Below are 17,923 nucleotides of genomic sequence, written 5' to 3'. Positions count from 1 at the left end.
AACAGACTTATCCATCTGGCCAATTGATGTTTAAGCTGTCTGTCTACATATCTGTCTCCTCAGGTTACTATCGTGATTAAGTATTTCTTCCAGTTCGGTTTCTTTCCATTCAACCAGAAGCTGGAGGTGGACCGATCCAAACCGTTCCATCCCCCAAACATCCTGGGGGTGGAGAAGAAGGACGGCTATGTCCTGTACGACTTGCTGCAGCTGCTCACTTTATTCTATCACAGAGCCACACTCAAGGTACAAAACACTAAATTGTGCAACACCTATTTTTGATTCTATTTGTAAAGCATTTTACCTTAATCACTTCACCTCAGTCTCTTTACTGCCTTATCATATTCACTGGATGAGTGAGTTAATGAATTGCCTGCTTCTTGAAAAGATCAAATGTACATGACAGAGCAAGGCAGAGAAATTGAATTGTACAAGTCGAACTCACTCTCGACTACACCATGAACTCAAACCAATGTCATACAAACATCTACCTCATTCATCTTCCTCTTCCTCTGCAGTGCCATGGACTCTGGGACCAGACTGTTACCACGGAGATTGACACGCTCCAACAAAACGACAACCAGGACAACTCCGCAGACGGTACCACCTCGATTGACATGGCTGACTCCGCCAATACACTGCGACGACGAGGCAGGAGACGGACACGCTCCAGCTCCACCCAGCTGCGCTCTCCTGCAGGTAGAATCAAACATACCCTAACACAACATCACTGAATGAAAGGTTCAGGACTGAAGAATCATAAAGCGTCAGAAGACTTTGTTCTCAGATGATTCTGGTCCCGGTCTGTAGGGTTCATTATAACACTGGGCCGACACTATATCAGGGAAAGTTCCCAATCGGTCTGATAACACAGCAGTTTGAAACGTGAGGGCCATCTCATAGTCAGGGTGGTCTTATATTATTTATTTTTATATATATATATATTATTTATATACGTATATCTAAATCATAGTGGCCCCCATTGGGAGCCCTGGGGCACACCATACTGTGATCTAGGGAAACCTAGATCATTCAAACAAACTGTTCTGTTAGAAATATACTGGATATTCTAAAGTTAAAGACTGAGCCACTGAGTCACACAAAAAACATTTCTTAATAAAAGGACATTACTCACTTTGAAAAGGGGCTTGGTAAAAGTGAAAGACTATTGTAGAAATTAATGTAATGTTGATGTTTTCTTCTTGTGTGTTCAGGCAGTGTGAGTTCCAGACCTCAGCAACCCAGCAGGTTTGATCTGCTGCTGGAGAAACTCAGAGAACTTTCCATCAGAGCCAAGAAGTACTCTGTTAGCAGGTATGCTAACACTAAAGCTAACTGACCGGTGAATACTCTTTTTGTTGACAAACCAACTCACCAGAAGATTCCTCTCTCTGTCAGGTGTATGTCTGTTTACCATCCAGTATGTCAGTTCTTCAGAGCTCTCGTCCAACCAGAATACAGCGCTGTCACAGACGTTTACGTCCTCATGTTCCTTGCAGACACGGTCGACTTCATCATTATCGTCTTCGGGTTCTGGGCCTTTGGCGTAAAGTTTTATTTACTGACCTGGTTGTTTACATTTCACTCTGAGCTGAAACTTTATTCACATCTGCTGACTCTTATTATTTTATTCTAATGATTTTTAGAAACACTCTGCAGCTGCTGACATCACTTCCTCCCTCTCAGAAGATCAAGTTCCTGAAGCATTCTTGGTGATGGTCTTGATCCAGTTTGGTACGCCAACTGTCTGTCTAACTGTCTGCTTGTTTACCTTTCAGTTTACCTGTTTACTGTTTACCTGTCTGTCTGCCTGTCTGTCTGTCTGCAGGTACCATGGTGATAGACAGGGCACTGTATTTGAGGAAGACTGTTTTGGGGAAGTTGGTATTCCAGGTGATTCTGGTTTTTGGGATTCACTTCTGGATGTTCTTTATACTGCCGACAGTCACAGAGAGGTAACTCACCTTTACCCTTCACTCATTAATATTATAAACACCTCTTTATCTGCTGTCAGCTGCATCTTAAATAGGGTTATTGGTATGGCCGATTATTGGGTTTGATATTCAGGATTTTTACAATCATTGAAAATGTTATTTGTTTTACCAATTGCTAATTAAATAAATAAATTTTAAAATGCTCTACTTTGGCTCTGATTCAGCTGCCTGTCTATGTAGTCACCACTCTGTGGTCTGGAGCAGTGTCCCACCCACAACACCAACTGATTGGTTACACGTCTTGATTAACAGCCTATCAGGCTGAAGTCTGATGTGTACACAGACAGACAGACTAGCTGAGTGTCGAGGGACAGTCTGTTGAGCTGTATTATACAGAGAGGTGTTCAGTTATTGATCCTACTTTCATTGATATAAATGGGGTGGACAAAATATTAGAAACACTTAGACACCACGGTGGGTGTCCACTTTATGTAGCTGTAGTTTTGTCTTGGTGTATCAGTTTCAGATATCGGTTATCAGTGTCTTTAATTACTAATTAGGGGGCGTCGTGTAGCGTAGTGGTTTAAGCAGGCGCCCCATGTGTAGAGGCTACAGTCCTCGCTGCAGTTGGCCCCGGTTCGAATCCTGCATCGGACGGCCTTTTGCTGCATGTCATTCCCCCTCTCTCTGCCTCCCTGTTTCCTGTCACTCTCCACTGTGCTGTCCATTAAAGGCATAAAAGCCCAAAAAAAATATACTTTAATTACTAATTAGTATCAGAATTGGCCCTGACAAAAACCTTTTGGTCGACCCCAAATCTTAAATAGGTTGGTAACATAAGTTGAGTTAATCAAACTGAGTCAAGGTGTGTTAAGTTTGGATAAGTCAGTCTGAAACCCAACACTATTACACTAACACAGCTGTGTTGTTTCTCCAGGCGTTTCAATCAGAACCTGGTGGCTCAGCTCTGGTACTTTGTGAAGTGTGTATACTTCGGTCTGTCGGCCTATCAGATTCGGTCTGGTTACCCAACACGAGTTCTGGGAAACTTCCTGACAAAGAGCCACAACTATCTCAACCTTTTCCTGTTCCAGGGGTGGGTCATCATCAGAGTCCAACACTGACACAAACACAACTGTCCAACTGTTAGCTTAGCACTAAGTATGGAAGCATGGGGAAACTGTTAGCCTAGCTTAGCACTAAGACTGGAATCAGGAGGAAACTGTTAGCCTAGTTTAGCACTAGGACTTGAAGCAGGGGGAAACTGTTAGCCTAGCTTAGCACTAAGACTAGAAGCAGGGGAAACTATTAGCTTAGCTTAGGACTAATGATGGAATCAGGGGGAAATTGTTAGCATAGCTTAGCACTAAGACTGGAATCAGGGGGAAACTGTTATCCTAGCTTAGCACCAAGACAGGAAGATGAGCTCTGTACCAAAGTCATTGATATTTTAATCAAATAATTTTCCCAGAGATTACTATTGGCTCCCTACTTGTGTTACTGTCTCTGTCTGTCTCTCTACCTGCCTGTCTCTCTACCTGTCCGTCTTCGTGTCCTCTTGTAGTTTCCGTCTGGTTCCCTTCCTGACAGAGCTAAGGGCAGTGATGGACTGGGTGTGGACTGACACCACCTTGTCTCTGTCCTCATGGATTTGTGTGGAGGACGTTTACGCCCACTGCTTCGTCTTAAAGTGCTGGAGGGAGTCTGAGAAGGTGTGAGTCCATTCATGTGTTTATGTGTATTCGTGTCATTGTGTGTGTATTTGTACACAGAGGTACCCATCAGCCTCAGGGTCAGAATAAGTGTGTATATTTAAATGTGTGTATTTGTGTGTATTTGTACACAGAGATACCCTCAGCCCCGGGGTCAGAAGAAGAAGCGGGTTGTGAAGTATGGGATGGGTGGTCTGATTGTTCTGTTACTGATCTGTATCGTCTGGTTTCCACTGCTCTTCATGTCGCTCATAAAATCTGTCGCTGGAGTAGTTAACCGACCGCTCGACGTCTCTCTGACCATCACATTAGGAGGCTTCCAGGTAAACACACCTGTGCTGCAGACACCTCGACAGTGGCAGCAGAAGCAGTGGTAATATTGGTTAGAGTAGAAGTAGGAATAATATGGTTGAAGTACCATTAGCAGTATTAGCACTACTTAAATACGTTGTTGTTGACAGTATTAGAGGTAATATTAGCAGTATTAGCAGTATTACAACATGTTGTTGACAGTATTAGCAGTAACATTAGAAGTATTAGCAGTACTATAACTTGTTGTTGTTGACAGCCCATCTTCACGATGAGTGCGCAGCAGAATCAGCTCAAAGATCTGACTGAGGAAGACTTCAGCTCCTTCATCAGCTCCTATAGCTACACACCTGTAAGTTTTCCTCAGTACTTGTACAGACAGTTCCTTGTTTTAATTCTTGCAATAACTCTGTTGCCTGTGTTTCCCAGAGTGCTTTGCAGTTCCTGGAGGCATACAGTCGTGAGGATGTGACGGTGGCAGAGCTGCAGGGCAGCAGTAACTCTCTGTGGACCATCAGTCCTCCCAGCAGGCAGTACCTGAGTCAGGTTCTCAACCTGGACCATTTCCCCCTCACTGTGTCCTGGACTGTTCAGAGGTCAACTTATCCTCCTCATCAATAATCAATCATCATCACTTTAATTGATACTTCTAAATTACCTCTAATCAGAAGCAACAGTAGTAGTAGTAATTGTCACAGTAGTACAAATAGCAGTATTACTACAAGGGGAAGTTGTAGTAGTAGTATTAGGGATTTTAAGCAGCGGCGGTTGAAGGGATGATACAGTGTGGTGCACTGACGTAGATTCTAACCCTAGGTGTTAGGGTTCTAACCCTAACCCTAACCCCATGATTTTCCAGTTTATTCATGGAGATGTCAGACAAACCTTTGTTAATCTCCATCCTCTGGGGCGTCGTGTAGCGTAGTGGTCTAAGCAGGCGCCCCATGTGTAGAGGCTACAGTCTTCGCTGCAGTTGGCCCCGGTTCGAATCCCGCATCGGACGGCCTTTCGCTGCATGTCATTTTTCCCCTCTCTGCCTCCCTGTGTCCTGTCTCTTTCCACTATACTATCAAATAAAGGCATAAAAAAAAGCCCAAAAAAATATACTTTAAAAAAAAAAAAAAAAAAATCTCCATCCTCTGTTACTGAGGAAACCATGATGCTGTCTGTGGTGCTGAGGTCAGCTCTAAAGCAAATATCAAGAGCTCTCAGCTCATTTTCAGAGACATGTAGCAACATTCAGAGAGACCTCGGTTTCCTGAAGTAGTGAACTAACTGTTGTTAGAGTTAAATGTTGGTTGGCGATGTTTGATTTCCATCACTACGGCAACATGTTGGGATGTATATGGGCGCTGTAGTGTCACTTCAACCGTCGCTGCTTAAAGTCCCTATTAGGAGTTACTGTACTGCTTCTGCTTCTATAGTTGTGTTAACAGTATTAGCAGAAGTGTCTGTCCAGAGTTCAGCAGCTTGACTTCACTGATCAATAATCAATAAATCATCAGTTAATTAAACAAATTAAAAATGTTTTTTTTAAATAGGAACCTAAGTCTGGGGGCGAAGGCGGAGCTTGCATCAGGTAAACATGTGACCTACCTGGACAATCAGACTCGTCTAGAGCTGATCGAGCTGCTGAATGGGACGAGGACTCTTCCTGTGTGAGTACAGGGGCCGGAGTTATCAGGGGTGGAAGGGGCTTGGGTTCTAAAGCGAACTGTAACCCAGTTATTAGCCAGCAGCTAGTGGAGACCAAAGGAAAGGTAAGTAGCCTGAGCTCCAGGCTACAGACTAAAAGACTACAAAAACATGTCCGCCACTGTTCTCTCTGCTCTCTGATAGGCTAGCTACGTTAGCTTTGAGCCTTAGATAGGTGGAAACTTATAATAACATCAGACTCTATTGGATGGTTAATCCACGTTACAGACACATAATTATATTTGTAAGAGTAGGTGTGTTAACTATGATTTAAATCACCAACTCTGACATTTAGAACAAAATGAATATATATATATATATATAAACTGTATATATATATATATATACATACATATATATAATATATACATTGTAAAATGAATTAGTATTGTTAGATATATCAATGCTACTGATGCAACTCCTCACAATAACTGAGGGTGGTGTGCAGGTGTGTAGTTGTGTAGTTGTGTGTGTTTTTTTTCAGGGTGATACAGGAAGTGTTTCCATGTTTCATCCGAGCTCCCAGCGACTCCAACGCCAAACCCATCGAACAGCTTTACACAGGTTTAATATGAATATGATTTAATATTCATAGTCATGGAAACACGTTCGTGTGTGTCTCAGTCATGGCTGAATATTTACTGTTGTTTATTTGTTTATGGTCCAGTTCTCTCTCCTTTCGTCCAATCAGATGACCAATACAAGGACATTCTGCTGGCTCTAGAAAGGTCAACCAATCAGAGCAGAGAGATCCAGGAGTGGTGGATTGTCGACCAACCGGCTGCCAGCCTGCTGCAGGTCGGGGCTTCCCTGAGTGACAGGAGGGAGGCAGGGCTTCAGCTGTTTGTGTTCAGTGATAAAGTCAGTCCTCCAAGTCTGGGCTTCCTGGCTGGATACGGGTAAACATCACCTCCAAGTACTGCAAGTTCTACTAGTACTACAAGTACTGCTAGTATTCGCGGTTCTGCGAGCACTACGAGTAATGTGAGTTCTGCAAGTACTGAGAGTACTCAGGGTTCAGCGAGTACTCCAGGTACTACAAGTTCTGCAAGTACTGAGAGTACTCAGAGTTCAGCGAGTACTCCAGGTACTACAAGTTCTGCAAGTACTGCAAGTACTGCGATTACTGCGGGTTCTGCAAGTTCTGTGAGTACTGCGAGTAATGTGAGTACTGCGAGTAATGTGAGTACTGCGAGTACTGTGAGTTCTGTGAGTACTGTGAGTTCTGTGAGTTCTGCAAGTTTTGCGAGTACTCAGAGTATTATGAGATCTGCGAGTACTGCGAGTAATTCAAGTACTCCAAGTAATAACTACTAGTAACTACTGCAGTAACAGGAGTACAATCACATTATACTCACCGCAGTAACCATGACTACAGTAGTGAGTAACATGAATGAGGGTCATAGAGGAAGTGATATTAGTTTGACTAAGAATCAGTAGATTACAAATAAAGTATTGTTTCCCACCCCCCCACCCACAGCATCATGGGACTGTACGCCTCGGTGGTGCTGGTCATAGGGAAGTTTGTCAGAGAGTTCTTCAGTGGGATCAGTCACTCCATCATGTTCGAGGAGCTGCCGTGTGTTGACCGCATCCTCAAACTCTGCACAGACATCTTCCTGGTAACAGCTCCATCGCCTTCATGATCAGATTAGTGGAATACTTTGATCATCTGATTAGTTTTAATGCTTAAATCTGATTGGCTGGCATTCTGTGATTTGATTGCCTATTTCTGTTTCAGGTGAGAGAGACAGGTGAGCTGGAGTTGGAGGAGGAGCTTTACGCCAAACTGATCTTCCTGTATCGATCACCAGAGACTCTGATCAAATGGACACGACGCTGACCTTATTGATCATCACATTCCTGATCAGAAACATCACACACCTGACAGTGAGCAGAGCATGTGTTTCCTTCAGCGTTCTCTAAATGTTACACAGGGAACCTTCAGGGATTGTTCTCCAGACATTCTCCAAACGTTATTGTAAAGGACAAAGGGACATCAGTGACGATGGTTGTGGAGGATTCATGGATTAGTGGAACATTACCTGTTTGCTAGGTGATCAATAGGAGCAGCTGGGAGGCAGAGCTAAGGCTGACAACAACCATCTAATGAAATCCAAACTGATCTCCGTGGACAGTGTAATGGGAATATTGTAATATTAAGAATTGATTACTGATCATCAATAACTGCAGGGACATGTCGCTTCCTGGAAAACCTGGAATTATATAATGTGGTTTTGAGGTCATGGAAAAGTCCTGGAAAACATTCGACCAAAAAGTCCTGCAAAATAAAGAAGGACTGAAACTAGACTACGACTAAATTTACTTAATGTTATAAGAACGTGTATTCCAGGACCTTTTTCATGACTTGATGTTAGGGGACTCAATAAAGAGGGAGTGACGTGTGAATTGACAATAGAAGAAACCAAAGAGTGCCACAGCTGATTTCATTTATGTTTACAGGAGTATTTATCTTAGTACTATGTTTATTTTGGCTGTGACTAGGTCTGTGTTAACATCACCTGTACTTTAAAGTTGTGTTACTCAAGCTTCGTTATAGCCTAATACTTCTCATTGTAAAATTAACCTTGACCTCAAACTACATCATGTTGGGTCCTTGATTTTGAGGGAATTTGGCCTGGAAAGTCTGAAAAGTCCTTTGATGTTGAATTTGATGTTTAAGAAGATGTGGGAACCCTATTTCTGCATAAGGTCTATGGGTCCATTCTATGTTAGCTCCATTTTAGATCTACATTAGCTCTACATCAGATCTATGTTAGTTCTATGTAAGTTCTACAACAGATCTATGTTAGCTCTACATCAGATCTGTTAGTTCTAAGTAAGTTCCACGTTAGGTCTATGTTAGCTCTACATGTGACCTATGTTAGCTCTACATCTGATCTATGTTAGTTCTACATCAGATCTATGTTTGTTCTACATTAGATCTAATGTTTGTTCTACATAAGACCTATGTTAGTTCTACATCAGATCTCTGTTCTACATTACATCTAATGTTAGTTCTAGATTAGATCTACATCAGTTCTATGTTAGTTCTACGTTGGATCTATGTTCTACGTTAGATCTATGTTAGCTCTATGCTAGCTCTACGTTAGCTCTATATTAGTTCCACATCAGATCTGTTAGCTCTACATCAGATCTATGTTAGTTCCATGTTTGTTCTACATTAGATCTAATGTTAGTTCTACATAAGATCTATGTTAGTTCTACATCAAATCTCTGTTCTACATTAGATGTAATGTTAGCTCTACATGAGATCCATGTTAGCGCTACATCTGATCTATGTTAGTTCTACATCAGATCAATGTTAGTTCTACATTAGATCTATGTTAGTCCTACATTAGATCTATGTAAGTTCTACATTAGATCTATGTTAGTTCTACATTAGATCTTTTACATCAGATGTTAGTTCTACGTTAGATCTGAGTTAGTTCTACATTAGATCTATGTTAGCTCTATGTAAGCTCTACGTTAGGTCTGTTAGTTCTACATCAGATCTATGTTAGTCCTACTTTAGATCTTTGTTAGTTCTACATTAGATGTATGTTAGTTTTACATCAGATCTATTCTAGTTCTACGTGAGATCTATGTTAGCTCTATGTTAGCTCTATATTAGACCTGTGCACAGGTGGGAGATGAGCAGAGGTAACTCACTGAATCAGTAGGAATGATCAAGGTGCAAGACATCATGCCCTTACAGGTGGATACAGGGAGCTGTCAATCAACCGAGTGTAGACACAATGACCAATCATAGGAAGATAAGTGGAAACAGCTGTTCAAGTCTTCACCTGACACTGGAATAACATACAACAAAGGCCCAATCCCAACGTCCCCCCTGAACCCTGAACCCTCCCAGACTTCACTGACGTCACTTGGTGAGTTATTGAGTGTGAGAGGCTGCAGGGCTCAGAGTGGTGTAAAGAGGAATGGGACAACACTTATATCACGTTACCTTGACAACACCAAAACATTAGCTTCCATTGTGGGCTTTGGGACATTTGTTTTGTACATGGGACTGGGGCTTACACTTAGTCCACATTTCCTTCTGGTGACAGAAAACTGGAGGTAAATCATAGATGTAGAGGAAATACAATGAACCCAGTTGTTTTTGAAGGTTTTCTGACTGACATTAAATGTAAACTCAGTGTTTTCTTGTGAAGATCTGAAACAAACAGTGAATATGTAAAAATAAAAGACTTCTGTTGACCTGACTGAGTCAGCTGCTTGTTTGTTGACGGTCCACAATAACAACAACAACACCTGAGGCCTGTACTACGAAGCAGGATTTGAGGTTATCGAGGTAACTTCAGGTTTAACTCTGGGTTTTCAGTCCTACAACGGTGGTTCACTTGTTACCAAGGTAAATCACCATGGTAACTTAGGCTGAACTCTTAACCTGCTCCGGCGCAGGTTAACTTCAATGATCAGATCAAAACCTTTCAACAGCCACAATACTGACCAATAGGATACCTGGAAAAACTGAGTCACAATAAAGTGATCAATAATAAAAGTAGATATTGTATATAAAAAAATGTGGAATAGTTTTCCTGTTTGAGTCTTTCCATGTGTCCACTCTGGTTTTAAAACAAAGCTTCTAAAACAATGCGCAGAAAGTTTATTAGGCTAAATAGCCTGTATAATAAGTATTATAGCTTTATTTTAATTGATCAAATATTCTTTAATTCGACAGGATTCCTGACAGTGATGAAGCTTTTATTCTCCTCTTCATCACTGCAGCTCAGAACAACATGAGGAGACTCTATGACCACAACTGGAAATAAAAACTACACCTCTGATGTCTTTGATTAAAACAATTAGCCTCACACTGTTAATTATTTCATGATTATAAATGAACATTTTAGTCAGACTGATTCATCAGACATCAACAAATCCTCTCTTCTTTTCTTTCTCTCATCTCTGCAGCAGAAACAGTCTGACATTAACTGTTATATCTGCATCACATGTTCATAAGTTTGTTCATCATCAGACTGAAGAGCGAAAATACTCAAACATAATGATAATTCATGCAATTATTTACAATATATCTTTAGCCTGACTTTAATATAAATTATATTTAAACATGGAAATACATTTTTTTATTCCAGTCATGTGATCATATTGTTTACATGTCACCTTGTTGAATGTCACTGTTGGACGTTGCTATAACAGAACTTACCGGCAAGTATCAGAGTTTCTTCTCATATCATATCAAGAACTTAATTCATGGTTCAGATGATGTTGCTTATAATTAACAAGTCCACCTCTTTCACATGAACGTGCTCGTACCTGGACAGGTAGACCCAGGGTTAACTGAGCCAGTAGATAACCAGTTTAATAGTACGGGTTATCAGGACGGCCAATGTTAGGTTCAGTCAAGCCTGTTAACTAAAGGTTATCCTGGGTATATTGAACTTGCTTTGTAGTACAGGCCTCTGGGGTCTGTGCCATCATTGTCGCTCAGGTAATCTGCACTTACTTGAAAAAGCCTGGTCAGAATTAACGTCCACTTTCACTTCAGGCTCGCACAACATGCGCACGCACAGACTATACAAGCAGTCCAGAATAATCAATCGTGGAAAACAAGATGACATCACAGAGAGAAGGAAAACAAGAGCCACAGAGCAGTTCTGTGTTAGAGTCACTGTCCTGTATAATACTTATCAGTAAGCGGTAACTGTGTGAGAAAATACACCTGTGCTCACCTTCTTCACGTGAGGGCAGTGTACAGCGCTTTGATAGCTCACCTGTCATAGGACACATCATCAGTTTACTCATAACCGCAATGTTACAGGTTCATGGTCCTTCCTGCATGTCATCCTCTCTCTCACTGTGGCCATCAGAATGAAGAAGTATGTAATTACTAGTATACTGCCAACTGCAGCCTATATAATAGTCTATGTTAGCTTAGATCATACAACAACCATTATAGGTAACAAGGAAATAGTCAGGAGATTGATCATGCTAATATTCCATCCATTCACTTAGATTTGGGGCTGAAGGTTAAGATAATTATTCATTTTAGAAAATTCATAAATATGATTGATAGCCTACATTATTAATATGACACTGTATCTACATAAATATTCATATCAATTTGTCCTGTATAATTGCATATAAATGCAGGGTTGACCCATGTATATCAATCCCACTGTTAAACACAACCTAAGTTATAACAGAGCTGGTTGTGCACAGAATCCTTAACCTTAACCTTAAAGAATTCATTATAAAAAATAAAATTATTGTTATTTTAGCTTATTAGCACATGAAAGGGGGGGGGGGGTCGACCCAATTTTTTCCGAACACGAACATGAAAAAAGTGATGCGAGCGCAAAACACTCTTGGACTGTCTTCTGGGATTCTGTTTGCGGCCAGCCTGCTACGGCTAACAGGCTAGTTCAGCTGTATCAGTTAGCATGGTTACTGAGGAGGGAAATCTATAAGCCACAGTGATGTAACGGAACTGTGACTTACATTAGCGAGATTTAAATAAATCAGGCCTTTCCTTTATCTGCCTTAATGGAACAGGATCCTGTTCTCAGATCAGTTCTGAGCTAAATAGTGAAGCTACAACAACAGAGGAAACTGGACAAAGAAGCAACAACAACACAGAAGTGGATGTGCTTTATTGGGATTCACTGATGAAACAGAGGAAGCAGATCAGAGTGAAACTGTCTCTCTGTCTTTCAATCGTCTGATGGTTTTTGTTTTTGTGCTGTTCAGACGAAGCCCCCCCACCCCTACCCCCATCCCATTATAGTAACAGTTAAATTCCAAAAGTAATTTCAGGATTTCATTGAAATTTACAAATGATAAACTGATAAATTCAGCTATTCAACAACTGTTTTGTTTTGGGGGGTAAAGGTCAAGTGGAGGACTTTTTATTACTAAGTTTTTTAGTCTATAGACTGCTTTTAACGCCCCCCACCCCCCATCCATGTCATGATTCCATATAAAAACATTCCTAGTCTGTGTGATCATTTGATTAATGCAAATTAAAAGAATTCATCAGTTCATTACTGTTGTGCTGTTATTCATTCATTCATCTGGAAGACTCTTATTGCTACATGTCAACGACTTCCTGTAATGTCCATGGTCCAGCAGCATTTTCATCATCATCTTCATCATCTCCCTGTCTTCATCATCATCTTCATCAGCGCAGTCTAAATAAAGGATCTTTACCATCTGTGACTGTTTTGAACATCCTTCAAGTTTAAAGTGAATCTGTGATGTAACGCTGATGTCATTAAAAAGTCATATGACCTGTGAGTTGTGCTGTCACTTACTGAGACAGTTCTGATTGGTTATCCCACTTCCTCATCCCTCATCCTCCTGCCTTAGACCAGAATCCACCTGTGAAATAATCCTCAGCTTCTCCCTGTTCGAGTACTTCCTCTGTGATGTCACTTCCTCTGACCTCAGCCTGCTGGCCTGTGATGTCACATGTGATGACGTAATCTCAGTCGACTCAAATGATTCGTCCTCTCCGTGCGTCAGTTTACTGTAACCTGTGATGATGCTGCCGGTCGGCAGGCTCCGCCTCCTACAGGGGGGGGGTGGCATGGATGAGGAGGAGAGGAGGTGAGACAGGGAGGAGAGAGACAGGTGTGAGTGGGTGAGGGAGGAGGAGGAGAGGAGGAGTAGGGCCTGGGAGCCTCTTGATGTCACCTCCTGGAAGGATCTAGGTGGGGGCGGGTTGGAGAAGCAAAGAGGATACGGCATACATGAATCCTCCTGTATGCTGCCTCCCCCGACCCTCCCCTTCACCTCTCCTCCCCCACCGTCCCTCCAGCTCCGGCCCGTTCCAGCTCGAGCTGAGTGCCTCCTGCGAGGGGCAGGAGGGCGTGAGCGGCGCAGGGGTAAGGTGAATGAGCTGAGTTCCTCCTTCTGCAGGGAGGTCCAGCAGGTCGAGAGGAGGGGTGGGCTGAAGCTCGGGGGGAGGGACAGTCTGTGGGAGGTGGAGGAGGAAAGGGTAGGGGGTACATCTGGATGCTCCTGGTAGATACTGAATACTGTGTCTCCTCCTCCATCACTACCCCCACCTTCATCTCTGCTGCTGACATGCAACTGTTGCCTTGACAACACCCCACCTCCTTCCTCCCACCTTCCTCCCTCCCTCCTATTCATCAGGGAGGTGGGGTAAACCCTGGGTTTAGACTCCAGGCTCTTTGATTGGATGTAGTTAACAAGGCCGTTGAGTGGATTGGTTGAGGAGCGGCGGGCGGAGTAGGAGGTGGAGCTGTTGGGTCTGCGGAGGCTGTGGAGGTCGATGACAGTGGAGTAAATGTCCCGCAGGTTTATGACCTTCGTCTTCTTGTCCCGGTTTTCATGCAGGACGGCGTTTGCACAGATGAACAGGAAGATACCAATGCCCATGATGAGAGGACCAAAGACCTTCAGCCTATCAGAGTACAGATACCTGCAGAGACATTTAATACAGCCAATCAGAGATTATCTGTGCACACAAACAAAAAACTAACTGCTGCCACTATAACCTACTAAAGAACCATGAGAACTTCCTATAGGTCTTTTAAAACCTCCCAAAACACTACTAGAACCTCTTAAAGACCATTAGAACCTCCAACATAACAACTAAAACATCATCAGGGCCACTAGCACTTTCCTGCAGACCATTTCAATTAGCACAAGAACCTAGGATTGCCAAATGTACTATGAGGCCAATACAACTTGAATCACTTGATGTACCACTGGAACCACCTAAAGGACCACTATAATGCACTAAAAACCAGCTGAATGATGTTTACTACAGCTTCCTTAAGGATCACACCAAGAACACAACTAGAACTTCTCAAAAAGCACTAGAGCTACCAAAAGGAGCACTAGAACTTGAATGATTTTTAGAACAACTTCAGCTACAAGAGCCTAATGGAACCCTCACTACAACCTCCAAAAGACCACCTCACTTTCACCAAGAACCATCTAAAGGACCACAAGGATATCCTAGGCTCACTAGAACCACCTAAAGGACCACTATGTCTCTCTCGCTACCAGAACTTCACAATAATCATGGTAATCTCCTACAGGATATTTAGAACTACCTTAATTACAACAAGAACCTACAGAACCAGTAGAACCTCCTACAGGAGCTCCTGAAGGACGATTGCATCCCACCAAGGGAATACAGACCACTACAACCTCTTTCATGACACTTCAGAACTTCAGGGCCCCTCAGTTACAAGAACCTAAAGAACCAGTAGAATCTCCTACAGGAGCCATGTTGAATTTACTGTCACGTGTAGATGAGACTGTAACAGAGTTTACCTGTCCAGAAAATCCTCCAGAAATCCTCGTGAAGGCCGTCGGGTTGTCTCGCTGAGAGTTTCTGTGTGGTTAAACATGTCATCACCTCCTCCTTTGTCCCCTCCCCCTCTGTCGTCTCTTCCATCTTCTTCATCTCCTCCTCCTTTGTCTCCTCCCCCTCTGTCATCTCCTTCTTCTCCTTGGCGTTCCTCCCCCCTTTCTCCTCCCTGGAAACAGACGGACATTCACCAATCAAATTCAGAATTCAGCGAAGCAGCCATCAATGAGGATGATGATGATGTCACTGTGATGAACCTATGTGGTCCACTCATCTGCCCCCCTGCTCTGCTGTGTTGAGCTCTACATGTGCACCTTCCCAGGTAAATAACTAACTGCCGATTGGCCACACAGCTGATGGTCTGACAGATCTGAGTCCTCTGTTCTGTAAGGTGTCTGTGTCTGGAGCTCACCTGAGTGCCAGCAGGTGCAGGTGTGGAGCTGATGGATGACACTGAGGCCATCGCGGCGCCCTCCTGTGGCTGAGACCTGAAGAACAGTCCGTCTCGAGGCCAGTAGCCCAGAGCTGCCATGACCACACCAACGAGCAGGACCAGGATACCGAGCGCAGCCACGAGACCTGAGACTGAGCACAGCTTCAACTTCCCCTTGACCACCACCACCTCACTCCTTCTGGGGGGGGGGGTGTAACATGTAAGTGCAGACTGACATGTTACATCATTACATTTTGTGGGTGTGGGTGTGCGTGTGTGTGTGTGTTTGTGTGTGTGTGTGTGCGTGTGCGTGTGCGTGTGCGTGCGCGTGTGCGTGTGTGTGTGTGTGTGCGTGTGTGTGTGCGTGTGTGTGCGTGTGTGTGTGCATGCGCGCATGTGTGTATGTGTGTGTTACCTCTTCTTGCTCTTCTTCTTGTGTGTGTGTGGTTTCTGAGGTTTGGACCTCAGTGAGTCTTGTCGCCGGGCGTTGATTCGCAGGAGGCCGCCAGTCGCAATCATCACCACCCACTAATCACACTGTGGCTCAGCAGGCTAAGCCCAGCCCAACGCCACCTCACCTCGACTCATACACCAACTTCCTGTAAGAGAGACAGGTTGAGAGACAGACATTTCCAATACTCCCATTATCTGCTGATGAAGACTCTGCGATAAAGTCAAAAGTTCTGGAACAGGAGGAGTCAGATTTTGATCCATATCCCCAAGAACCAGGTCCTGAAACATCACATCATAATACATGAACTGCCACAATGGACTGCTCCCCCTCTGACAGACAGACAGTGCTGACCTCTGTCTTGGTTCAGTGTTTCCAGTCAGAATTCCAGGAACTACATCCCCCATCATGCACTGCAGTTCCAACACAGAGCCTGACTGGATTCTACTCTGAGTCTGTTCTGTCTGTCCAGACTCTTATCTCTGCTTCCTCTATCAATACTGATCAATACTGATCCATACAATGATCACTTCGCTGTGCAATACTCATCAATACAGTACTGATAATTTCTGTTCAATACCACCAGTCCGTCTAAGTATGACAAACACTGATCAATACTGATCAATACTGAGAGTTTATCAATCACTAATGTAGAATACTGAGCAATCCTTGATCAATACTGCTATCTATTGATCCATACACACAATACAATCAATACTCAAACACCAAACTGTTCACTTAGTCAATCACTACTGCTTCATACTAATCAATACACTTCAGTACTAATCACTGCTGTCCATCATGGGCATTATTGATCATCAATAATGTCAGCATGGGCCAATACTATTGATCATTAACCATCAGTATTGATCAGTATCTGTCAGTATTGTTATCCTGTTCAGAGCAAATTGATCAGTACTGCAGAATACGGACCAATACTGATCAATAACACCACACACAGAGACCATGGCACCACAACACACAACAGAGCAGAGGAGAACACAGTAGAACACAAAAGAACATAATAGAAAACAGAACAACAGAATGGAAGGTATTGTTCTCACAGTTGGAGCTCCTGTCGGTTCATGTTTCTTGTCTTTTCTCCTCATCTTCAACGTCCTCCTCCTCCTCCTCCTCCTCCTGCTGCTCCGATGTTTAAATCTCCTCCCCTCCCCCCTCTGCTCCTCCCTTCTCTCTCTCTGTCTCCCTTTGTCGGTTTAAACCTCTCTCGCCCCCTCTGTGTTTCTGCAGTGATGTGGAGTAAATGAATCTCCTCCTACAAGAGGGACAGACAGGCAGAGAGAGAGACAGGTCCCTCCCACTGACGCTGCTGAAAACACCTCACACTCCCTGTCTGTCTGATCCTGTCTCACTATTCTCCTGTCTGTCTCTCTGAACCTGTCTGACTGTCTACCTGTCTGTCTGACAGTACAGTGATCCAGTCCAGACAGTCTTAGACCTCCTCTGTCCTCTGATCCTGGACCAGCAGTGATGGTGATTCTGGGATGTTGCTGTTGCTAGGAGACAGAGGCAGAGCAGCTCAGCAGCATCTGAACAATTAGTGTCTGTAGAAACTGAGGAAGTTTGTCCCTGCTGAGACCCCATACGTCCAACATCAGAAACTCTTCATCATCAGAGACTCTTCGTCATCCTCACTCACACTCACCTGCTGTGAATTATGGGTAAATTATAGGGAGATTGCTCTGTAAAAGTCATTTATGGTTAAAACCTTCCTGCTTCAATCATCAGAACAAAAGAGTGAGCACATACAAACTCAACTACATCTCCCAGGGTGCATTTCACTGACACAGCTTCACTTACTTTGCTCAGGTTGCACTGAAGTACTGTTTAAACAGCAGCTGATCCGTCCCCTGTGTGAACATGAAACAGCTGATTTTCAGTGGCTGCCTTTGAAACACAGAGGAAGAAAAAATGATGAAGATGATGAGGTCATTAAAGATCAAGTCAGAGCTCAGACAATGGAAACATGATGCAGTTTCTGTTGGTTTCATGTTGTTGGAGCTGTGGGATTTTCACACAGGTGTAAACAGGTGA

General features: G+C 43.2%; 2 protein-coding genes across 6 annotated transcripts in view; one reads left to right on the top strand and one right to left on the bottom strand.

The window, feature by feature from the left end:
- The window catches only part of LOC130161312 (piezo-type mechanosensitive ion channel component 2-like), a 40,266-nt gene extending 30,392 nt beyond the window's left edge, over positions 1 to 9,874 (top strand). For all 4 annotated transcript variants that reach the window (XM_056364529.1, XM_056364528.1, XM_056364530.1 and 1 more), the window contains 16 exons: positions 64 to 246; positions 519 to 699; positions 1,215 to 1,314; positions 1,399 to 1,546; positions 1,647 to 1,734; positions 1,829 to 1,955; positions 2,872 to 3,030; positions 3,499 to 3,646; positions 3,781 to 3,969; positions 4,215 to 4,307; positions 4,385 to 4,551; positions 5,497 to 5,613; positions 6,135 to 6,214; positions 6,342 to 6,549; positions 7,131 to 7,272; positions 7,392 to 9,874. In XM_056364529.1, the coding sequence (XP_056220504.1) occupies positions 64 to 246; positions 519 to 699; positions 1,215 to 1,314; positions 1,399 to 1,546; positions 1,647 to 1,734; positions 1,829 to 1,955; positions 2,872 to 3,030; positions 3,499 to 3,646; positions 3,781 to 3,969; positions 4,215 to 4,307; positions 4,385 to 4,551; positions 5,497 to 5,613; positions 6,135 to 6,214; positions 6,342 to 6,549; positions 7,131 to 7,272; positions 7,392 to 7,493 (2,232 nt within the window). In that variant the 3' untranslated portion in view covers positions 7,494 to 9,874. The remainder of the gene's footprint in view (positions 1 to 63; positions 247 to 518; positions 700 to 1,214; positions 1,315 to 1,398; positions 1,547 to 1,646; positions 1,735 to 1,828; positions 1,956 to 2,871; positions 3,031 to 3,498; positions 3,647 to 3,780; positions 3,970 to 4,214; positions 4,308 to 4,384; positions 4,552 to 5,496; positions 5,614 to 6,134; positions 6,215 to 6,341; positions 6,550 to 7,130; positions 7,273 to 7,391) is intronic.
- A 2,402-nt stretch (positions 9,875 to 12,276) lies between these two features.
- LOC130160959 (uncharacterized) lies at positions 12,277 to 17,308 on the bottom strand. 2 transcript variants are annotated; one of them, XM_056363800.1, is made up of 5 exons: positions 16,933 to 17,308; positions 15,833 to 16,016; positions 15,397 to 15,613; positions 14,948 to 15,153; positions 12,277 to 14,084 (listed from the first exon to the last, which is right to left on the bottom strand). In XM_056363800.1, exons 2-5 carry the CDS (start codon positions 15,934 to 15,936, stop codon positions 12,983 to 12,985), a joined length of 1,629 nt encoding a protein of 542 aa, XP_056219775.1. In that variant the 5' UTR covers positions 15,937 to 16,016; positions 16,933 to 17,308; the 3' UTR covers positions 12,277 to 12,982. The 2 variants fall into 2 exon arrangements, with proteins under 2 accessions (XP_056219775.1, XP_056219774.1); XM_056363799.1 differs by having other exon boundaries at positions 15,397 to 15,616; positions 16,933 to 17,307.
- Positions 17,309 to 17,923: the final 615 nt, after the last annotated feature.

Source organism: Seriola aureovittata, chromosome 20 (assembly GCF_021018895.1).
Source record: "Seriola aureovittata isolate HTS-2021-v1 ecotype China chromosome 20, ASM2101889v1, whole genome shotgun sequence".
In the NCBI taxonomy this organism is placed as follows: domain Eukaryota; kingdom Metazoa; phylum Chordata; class Actinopteri; order Carangiformes; family Carangidae; genus Seriola; species Seriola aureovittata.
This window is presented reverse-complemented; position numbering and strand designations above follow the sequence as displayed.